The 10,209-nt window shown below is 39.0% G+C and overlaps 1 protein-coding gene across 1 annotated transcript; it reads left to right on the top strand.

The window, feature by feature from the left end:
- Positions 1-4,073: 4,073 nt before the first annotated feature.
- CGA (glycoprotein hormones, alpha polypeptide) lies at positions 4,074-5,850 on the top strand. Its single transcript, XM_037520936.1, has 3 exons — positions 4,074-4,173; positions 5,193-5,377; positions 5,773-5,850. The coding sequence occupies exons 1-3, from the start codon at positions 4,074-4,076 to the stop codon at positions 5,848-5,850; spliced, it is 363 nt and encodes a 120-aa protein (XP_037376833.1).
- The last annotated feature ends 4,359 nt before the right edge of the window (positions 5,851-10,209 follow it).

Raw genomic sequence — 10,209 nt, 5'->3', positions numbered from 1 at the left:
TATCAATGAGGCAGTAGTTCTCAAACTTTTTGGTCTCAGAATCCTTTAACACTCTTAAAAATGATCAAAGATCCCAAAGAACTTTTGCATATGAAGTTATATTTACTGATTGAGAAATTACATTAGAAAAGTTTTAAGATATTTGTTCATTTAAAAACAGCAATATGTCTCTGGTTTATAGTTGCTTGTAAGAATTATATAAAATATTTTAAAAAATAAAATTAAAAATTAAAAAAATTAAAACAGCAATAAACAACCCATTATATGTTAACACAAATAACGTATATTTATATAAAAAAATGAAAATTTCCAAAACAAAACACAATCAATTAATGTCATTATTTTACCATTTTTGCAATTCTTTTTAAAAGTTTGGCTCAACAGAACATAGCTAAATTCTCATGTGCTTCCTAATCCAATATATTGTAATCTCATATGTCATACAGCCTCTAAGAAGTTTCTCTGAACACTCATAAGAGAATAAGAGTGAAAAAAGGGGGGCCTCCCCGGTGGCGCAGCGGTTGAGCGCTGGGTTGCGAAGCTGCCCGCAGCCTCTGCGGGGCCGGTTCGATCCCCAGCTGCTCCCCGGCCACTGGAGGAGGGTCCCGCATGGCGCACAGGCCTCTCCTGCCGCCCGCTGCCCCCCTCAGCAGTGTACTTCGGTCCTTCTGCCTGCTCTGCTCCCTGCTCTGGCTCTGGTGAATTCTCTCACCCTCCCATTCTTCTGACTGTACCCAGTGCATGTATAAGCAAAACAAACAAACAAATAAATAAATAAATAAAACATGCCTCTATAAGAAAAAAAAAAAAAAGAGTGAAAAAAGGCAAATAACCTCTTAGTATTATTATGAAAATCATTTTGACCTCTCTGACAACTACAAAGTGTTTTGGGTTCCCAGAATCACTGACTTAGAACAGTATTTAGTCATTATCATTTATGCATGAAGAAAATAAAACCTATAATTACTTATGTATAAATATATATCAGGTGAAAATAATGTTTTCATAAGTAATAAAATGTTTCAGCTTCACCTATACTTACGTAGTTCATTTACTACATTATAAAAGGTTAGTTCTGCCGTCTGACAAATTATTCTTAAAAGATATATGAGCTGACAGAAACATCTAGCAAAACTATGATCTTATGTTGTTCTACAAATAAATGTAAATTTTGACTCACATACAATTTTAAATCACATTCTGAAATGTGTTTTTAAAAAAACTTTTTGTTTTGGATTATATTTTAGGGAGAATTGCCAAAAAAAAGTATAGGGAAGTCTCAGGTAACCTTTAGTCAGTTTTTCCCAGTGATTATACTCTGCATAACTCTACTATATTGTAAAATCCAGGACATTGATATTGGTACAAACTGAAGAGCTTATTGAACTTTCACTATTATTGTGTGTGTGTGTGTGCACCTGTATTCAATTTTATCCTATGTGTAGATTAGTGTGATGATGATCACAATCAAGATACAGAATTGTCTGGAAGGACATTGGTGTTGAGAAGAATAACCATGGGCTTTCAATGCTTTGATGAACCTCAGATGCATGGCTTTATGATCAAGTGTCTGCAATTTCATATTGTTGAGCTATTCATTGTATTCCTGGGGGTTGCAGCTTTCTATGTAAATTTACTGTGGCAGAACTAAGAAAGACATGTTCATATTTATATAGAAATTATGATTCCATAAAAGATTTTGAGATGAGGAAGACTGGTTATCTTTCAGAGCACAGAGTGATTTGGAACATAAACAATTTTTTGAGTTGACATCTATGTAAATTTGTCACTGACCTGTGTCCTGAACCACGAATATTTGGTTAAGTAATAATTTCCATTGATAAATACATAATTAATAATAATAATAAAGATACAGTGCTGTTCTAGCACCACAAGTCTCCCTCTCATTTGTTCTTTTTAGCCACACTTACCCCTCCTCAACTCCTTTCTTACCACTGACTCCTTGAAACTGTTAATCTAGGGCCTCCCCGGTGGCGCAGCGGTTGAGTGCTGTGTTGCGAAGCTGCCCGCGGCCTCTGTGGCGCTGGTTTGATCCCTGGCTGCTCCCCGGCCACTGGAGGAGGGTCCCACATGGCGCGCAGACCTCTCCTGCCGCCCACTGCTCCCCTCAGCAGCGTACTTCAGTCCTTCTGCCTGCTCTGCTCCCTGCTCTGACTCTGGTGAATTCTCTCACCCTCCCGTGCTTCTGACTGTACCCAGTGCATGTATAAACAAAAACAAACAAACAAATAAATAAATAAAAAACATGCCTCTATTAAAAAAAAAGAAAAAGAAAGAAAAAGAAACTGTTAATCTAGCCTCCATATTGCATTGTGGGAGCTTGGATTATCGTGTGCCTCAACTATTTCGTGTCTTTGCCTTGATTATTCTTTGCTTTGACTATTTTGTGCCTCTCAGTGTGCAGAAACAGAAAGTTGATAAGGAACCTCTCAGGACAAAAGTCCTGGTATGAGGATCTATACATGCTGAAAACAGCATGTGCACAAACAGCAATAGGTGTTATGGTTAGAGTAGCATAAACACTGAGACTTTCCTTGACTTTCTCCCTATTTTCCAACCTTGGCTGGGGCCATTTGCTTACGCATCCCCCACACACTTGTGCATTCCCCATTTGCCTGCTTGCTTCTTTGATCTTTATTTTCTGTCTGATTCTAAATAAAAACGAGACTGCCTTGGAGCTTGGCTGCACCTTTGTTGTGTAGTCCCGCTAGACTTCTCATTGTTCTGTACATGGACTCTGAGTAATCCTTTTTCATCCCTCCACTACGTGCAGTAATGAGACATTGCATAAATAAGTGTTATTTGCTTCTCTGGTGGGTCCTTGAGACCCTCACTGAAGATTGCAATAAGGTCAATGAGTGAAGGCAAGAGAACACCAGGATTTATTGTAAATGACAGAGCAAGAGAAAGAGCTCCACAGAGACTTCTTTGGAAAGGGGAGGCTCTTGATCAAAGCCTTACCTTTGGTTTTTATAGAGCTCAAGGCTTTTGGGCCAGAAACAAACAACTAGGAGTTCTTGTGTGTTCAGGATGGTGTTTCACTGGTGCTTTGCAGTTTCTATACATACCTCATTATACATCATGCATTCAGAAAAAATTCCACCCAGACATTGGGATTTTAGTATTATAATGAGTCCCCTGCTACAGTGAGTCACTTTTGGTCATTCTGCACATGTGCTGTTATCTGGCTTTGACTAGTTTGGGCCAGGGTCCTTCTTCCTCTAATCATGAGAGCACCCAATAGGCTGTAAAAATAGCTCAAGAATGCACATGTTGGGCCTCCCCGGTGGCGCAGCGGTTGAGCGCTGGGGTGCGAAGCTGCCCGCGGCCTCTGCGGCGCCGGTTCGATCCCCGGCTGCTCCCCGGCCACTGGAGGAGGGTCCCCCATGGCACGCAGACCTCTCCTGCCGCCCGCTGCTCCCCTCAGCAGTGTACGTCGGTCCTTCTGCCTGCTCTGCTCCCCGCTCTGGCTCTGGTGAATTCTCTCACCCTCCCGCGCTTCTGACTGTACCCAGTGCTTGTACAAACAAACAAATAAATAAATAAATAAAGCATGCCTCTATTAAAAAAAAATAAAAAAAAAATAAAATGTGGAACAAGAAGAAGTCTACAATTTACACTACAATGATGGACTACAATTGGAGGCAGGATTATAAAAAAAAAAAAAAGAATGCACATGTTCTGTAAAGTTTATTGATAGAAACAATGGATCAAAGAAATTTATGGTAGGGGCTTTCCAGACACTGAGGTATTTCTGTCTCAGAAGGACACTGAGACTTCTTAATGGGGTAATGTATTTAAAAAGATAATTTATTGTTGTATCATTAAGCCATTGTATGTGACAAAAAGGGAAGATTCACTTCTCTACCTCTTTCCTAAAAAGAATTTTTAAAAATTCCACATGACTTTAGATTATGTTGGAACTGTAAGCAGAGGGATCAAGATACTGGTGGTTATTATTAGCATGATTTTAAAAGTGCCCATTGTTATTATGTGTGGTAAACCAATTACAGAGTAACATTTTTCTCTCATGTATGTTTTGCAGGAGTGTCATGGATTACTACAGAAAATATGCAGCTGTCATTCTGGCCACACTGTCTGTGTTTCTGCATATTCTCCATTCCTTTCCTGATGGAGAGTTTATAATGCAGGGTGTGTGACCAAATGGGTTTGCAGTATGAAGAAAAATGCACCTTTCTACATACTCGTCAATAACTCTATTAATTACATTTCCACCTCTTTTCAAATGTGATGAATCTTTGCTACTGAACATAGCTAGACACTTGTAGATTGTGAATATAAAATTAAGTTCAGAAAGTATATAGTGAAAATGATATTTTCATGTCCATTTAAATAACCAGTGTATTTTCAACTGAAATAGAGTCCTTATTATTCTTTATCTGAATTTTATGGGCAAAACTTCTTTTCAGTTAGTTAATTTTTTTCAACAGTTCTCCCAGAAGAGTTGAGAGGATTTTAATATTGCCTTTGTAAATGAATTTTCACATCTGTTAACAAGGGAGGAAAAAAGCCATTTTATGCTATAAATTTGTTTTGTTGTATTGTTTGAAAAAATTCATATAGTAGCTACTGATAGAATTCCTTCTGCTATGAAATTGTGAGCTACTATTGGTTATGGTTTTTCTCTAGCAAAGGGATAATATTTTAATTCTAGTTCCCAAGTGCAGGTGTCTGATCTAGTATCAGGATCTCTACACTCACCAACCTTTTTTAAAGCTGACATATTTTTTCTCTGTCAATATTTGCAGTTCTTTGGGAAAAATAGATTCTATAGGGAAAATATTTTGCCTCTGGGCAAAATTTCCTTTAGATGAGCATGGTGTTTTCATCTGTCAAGTGCTGTGTTCCCTATAGGCCCTCTAATAGCATTGCGATAGAGGATCCATTCTTGCACAGAAGGAAATGACTACTATTGAGATTTCTCATGCATAGCTGCAAAATTGTTTTCCCATGAAAGTAACTATAATCAATATAAAGATATTATATATGGATATTAACATAGAGCCAGAAGTATTTATTTGTTTATTTTCTCTTTATTTCCAATGGCAAAAAAGAATTCTTACCATTCCATAATAAGAAACAATTGGTAGTTTCCTTTCAAATCATTTTTGAATTATTTTACTCTTTGTTTTTTTTTTTTTTGGTGATAGATTGCCCAGAATGCAAGCTAAAGGAAAACAAATACTTCTCCAAGCCGGGTGCTCCAATTTACCAGTGCATGGGCTGCTGCTTCTCCAGAGCATATCCCACTCCAGCAAGGTCTAAGAAGACAATGTTGGTCCCAAAGAACATCACCTCAGAAGCCACATGCTGTGTGGCTAAAGCATTTACCAAGGTGATAACTTAAAGAGCCTGGGGAAACTTCCTAACAATCCAAACAGAGACATTCATGGGGGTTTAATGGATGTCTAAAGGTCCCCTTTGTTGGGGACACTTTTACTGGGAGCATCTGCATATGTCACCTTTCATCAATAGAGTCAGCACCCTCTGAGTAGACTGGATTTATTCCCAATAAAATTGGGGTGGAGGGATGTGGGATAGGTTGGGAAACAGAATAGGGTACTTATACAATACAATCGAATCTTTCAGGTTGAAAAGATCAGTCAAAAAGGAGAATATGCAAATGTAGCAAGCATCTATTTTATTTAGCTGGCTACGGGCAATTTAGTTTGACAGTTTTCAGTTTTGCTCATCTATCAATATGTCTGAAATATTTCCCTTCCCCTTTAGGCCACAGTAATGGGAAATGCCAAAGTGGAGAACCACACGGAGTGTCACTGCAGTACTTGTTATTACCACAAATCTTAACTACTTTGCAAAGTACCCTGTTGATGACTGCTGATTTCCCGGACTGGAAAATTAATTTGCTCAGTGTTTATGGCCTTGTGAGATAAAATCCTCCTTTTCTTTTTCATACTAATTTTGACATGCTTCAAGGATATACTGCAACTTTACTGCCTTTCTCTTTATCCTACAGTATAGTTGACAGTTGAGCTCTTTTTACATGGAATGAAATATAGCATTTAACATGACCATAAAAAGCTGGTTCTGCTAGAAATAAAGTCTTTTAAATCATCATCCCATCATTGAAATCTATTTTTTTCCCATAAAATTGTAAAGAATGGAAAAATTTATGGAAATTTTTCCATAAAATTGTAAAGCTTTTGAGGGGGTTAATTGAAAGAGTGAAACAATTGGTGAGCTGGGGCCCCATGTACTTAGTGATCTGACACTGGAGACCTGTGTTCAACTAGAAAAATATTGGAGAACACCTCCCTGGGGTTTGGGAGAGACAAAAGCTTTCCCAGCTTGAAATTTCTATTCACTCGGCTTCTGCTTCCCCAAAACCAAAACCAAACAAAACAAAAAATGGGGAAAGAGGGAATGGATTTTATGAGTTCTTGGTAATCAGGTTATAACCAAATGGTGGCTAAGAAAATGGTATCGTTGTCCTTAACAGAAATGAAACATTATTCTTAAATTCCAGAAGCATCAGTTCTCTCATTCCATGTTCAGGTTTGGCTGGGAAGGAATAAATGATGAGTATTCATGGAGCATTTGTGTGCTAGATGGAGTACCAAGCACTTTCACTTAATTCTATCAAAATGCTTCAGAGCATTGGCATGCTTCGGTCACATTTATTGAACATTAATACTTAAAAGCAGAGATAGTCCTTACTTTGAGGACCATGGCTTTTACCCATTAAATTATATTAGCTATGGTAGAGATCAAAGCCACCCACAAGTTCTACTCTTAAAGGAGCCTGAAATTAAAAAAAAAAAAAATCACACTGGTCACAGATAATGTTTTCAAAAAATTTTTCAGTCAGTCATCACCAATTTGTCAAGTTCCATTTTTGAGTGACAAGCCAATTCTTAACAGGTTGGTATAAACACACCAGGTATCAGGGTGAAAAATTGAAATGAGTACTTGTACTTTTTTAACAAACACTGAAATATGCATGAAGACATTACTTCAGATATTCATTAATTAATATCTATAAGTTCTGGCATATTGTTAGATTGTAGGGATTCACAGATATCAGAATTCTTTGGAAGATAAGACTGAGAAAGTGAATTGCTGCTTAAATTCAGAAAATAGAATTGATCATTGGTTCATTCAAATATTTAATAGATATTCATTGAGAATCTACTATGTGTCAGGTCTTGAGAGATGTTCGGAGGGTTCAGAATGGAAAGCTACTAACACTCTCTTGGTTGGACTGCTCTTGCCCATCTGGGATCATCCTATTTGGTAGAGAGGATGGAAGGAGAAAAGATGGGGACATGCCCTGTTCATACAGTCAAATCAACCCTGGCGAACTTCAGGGTGAAATTTTTTGCTCATGTGAACCTCCCACCTGATCATGCACCAGGCATTGTGTTGGTCTGGCAAGGCCAAGATGAATACAGTGCAGATCCTGCCCTAAAGCAATCCACAGTTTAGTGATGAAAAGAGGCATAAAACTTACAGGAGGTGTGGACTTTGGTGGCACATAGAAAGGGATGTTTAGCTCAGTGCTTTGGGTTCCCGTGGAGACCTTTACAGGGTAGGCAATACTTGAGTTGGGTATAAAAGATAAGTAGATAGATGGGGAAAGGGTATATTTTAGTTTGAAGAAACATAACAAGTAAATATCCTGAGATGGAAACCAGTATGACGTTCACCAATTGCAAGAAGGAGAAGAATGGACTTTAGGGAGTTGGTTGGAGAGCTAGAACTGCAGAGACAAATAGAGATCTGCCAAGAAAATCCTTATATAACATGCAAAGAAATGTGCATTCAAGTGAGGACCCTAATTCCTTAAAGAAGATGCCTGAAGCCATAGGATAAACATGTACCTTTCTGCAGGGTCAATTTTGCTTGAGGGCTTAGAGAAAGGTGATTTTAATTTCAAAACAAAAACTGATATAAACTAGAAAATAAAATGACAACACTAGATTTAAAATTGTGACCTGGAAAGAAGCTACAGATGGCTCCTCTGGATTCTTCTCTTTTGAACATTTTCCAAATCTCCTGGGAGCTCCTTCACGCTTCCTGCTGTAGAGTACTTATGGACAGGGGTTTGAGAAGTTCTATTAAACAATATATTCACTCAGCTTTGTACTTAGGAGAAATCATTCTGATAGCAATAAAAGGATGATTTGGGAAGGTGAGAGATCTAGTGATGTAGGACCATGTACCTTGAGGTTTTTGCCATTGTCTTGATATGGATGATGACAGTCTACTGGCAATGAGAGGAGAATTAAGGAGAGAGGACATTATGGGAGAAATTGGAAGGAAATGAGATGATTGTGAGTGTGACTCCTGATTTTTTTTTTTGGTGACTGATGGATGATCGTGCCAATAACTAGGAAATGAAAAATTTGTGTGGCAATATGGTGGGAAGAGGACAAGTTTATTTCAGAACTTTGCTGAGTTGTTGTCTAAGTTGTACTCAGTGAGCATGTCTGATAGGCAGTGTGTTCAGTAGGAAATGTAGCTCAAGAAAGGACTCCAGCCTGGAGGTACAGATTTGAGGGACATCAGTGATTTTGGTATCAAAACTACAGAGCGACTAGCATGTTCAGAAGGAGATGAAGGCATGTGAAAGAAAAGCTGCTGAACCACTAAGGGTAAAAACTCTTAGGTGGCTACAGGGATGTCAGAGATGAGCAGGACGCAAGGAGGAGGTCATTGAGACAGAGATGGCTCCAACGCATCAGTCTGTCTTCTGGGAATGAGGGGAAAGGATGAGAGGGGAAGAATGGTAGAGGGAAGGGGGAAGAATAATGAGGATATAAAAGGCAGGGGAAGGAAAAATGTGCAAGAAGGAGCGGCAAGAAAGGCTGCTGGAGCAGTCCGTGACCACAAAAGTGGCCAAATGGAATGAAACCAGAAAGAAAAGCCATAACTCGACTCCTCCACTTCTTTCTCAACTGCTGTTGGAATCTATGTAATCACCCCACATTCAAAACCTCCAGCCTAGATGAAGCCTTTGTGCAAAATGGAAAAAGATGCCTCTCTGTGCAGGGAGTGCCTGGAGTAAATGACTGTCATTTGTATATCAGTAGTCATCACTTCCTACCTGGACAGCTTTCTGCAATACACACTGCAGGCATACATGGCAGCCCTGCTCATACGCCATAATCTTAATATGATCATTGTTGTATTTTGTCTTAAATTGGTGAGAATCTTAGTTGACATCAAAGATTCCAAGTGTTGATGTCTCATTTTCTTTATACTGCTAGAAAATTTTAGAGAAAATATTGCCTCAAATAGTTTCGTTTTGGGGCTTCCCTTGTGGCACAAGGGGTTAAGCACAGCTCTGTGAAGCTATCTACAGCCTCTGCAGCGCCAGTTCGATCCCCAGGCTGGGTGCTAACCCACATGGTGCAGCAGACCTCTCCTGTCTCTCCCACTGCTCCTCTCAGCAATGCAGTTCAGTAAATCTACCTGTTCTGCTCCCCACTCTGCCTCTGGTGAATCCTCTCATCCCTGCACCTCTGGCCTGGACCCCAGTTCTTGTATGCATAAATAAATCTTTGAAAAACAAAAACAAAACCAATAGTTTTGTTTTGCTTTTCTCATCTATGGGGAAACTACAACAACTGCTCATAATCTGGCCCAGCAGGAAGGTAAAACCAAAGAATCCACATGTAAGTGGCCATGAAGTTGACGTGAATAAGTTGGTTAGGACCACAAACCTCAAGTGGCTTAGAGAGGTCCACTTACTTGAGAAAAAGTTAAACAACCAACATCAAAACCACCTGACATTTGCACAACCACTTTTACTTTCCCCAATATTTCTATGCCAAATATGTCATTGGGTCTCACTCAGTCCCTTATGGACTGCAAGCCCAGGCAGGTGGCACCATTGACATTTGACAATTGGATAAATGGAGGCATAGAACGCTTCAGTTGTACAGGAATTGAGAACACACTTGCATCCTGGGTCTCCCCCTCTCTAGTTTGGTGTGCTTCTTTCGATTTCAATTTCTTCTTAAGGTATGAGTTTTGCTTTACCTACTATCATGAGAAAGCAGCTATTTTCAGCTGCTTCACAACATTTTGCATTCCAAGCCTGCTCACATCCAGAGGGAGTCTGGACGTTTAAATAAGGATCTGATCTTGGGATTTCTACCACAAGTACCTACTTTGTTTTCCCTGGGTCACCTTTTAAAATAA

This window comes from Talpa occidentalis, unplaced genomic scaffold (genome assembly GCF_014898055.3).
Source record: "Talpa occidentalis isolate TD23 unplaced genomic scaffold, MPIMG_talOcc4v2.1 talOcc4.2, whole genome shotgun sequence".
NCBI lineage: Eukaryota > Metazoa > Chordata > Mammalia > Eulipotyphla > Talpidae > Talpa > Talpa occidentalis.
This window is presented reverse-complemented; position numbering and strand designations above follow the sequence as displayed.

Coding starts and splice junctions, on each gene's coding strand:
- CGA (XM_037520936.1), top strand. CDS start 4,074: ATGGATTACTACAGAAAATATGCAGCTGTCATTCTGGCCACACTGTCT. Junction 4,174..5,192: donor TGGAGAGTTTATAATGCAGG/GTGTGTGACCAA, acceptor TTTTGGTGATAG/ATTGCCCAGAATGCAAGCTA. Junction 5,378..5,772: donor TGGCTAAAGCATTTACCAAG/GTGATAACTTAA, acceptor CTTCCCCTTTAG/GCCACAGTAATGGGAAATGC.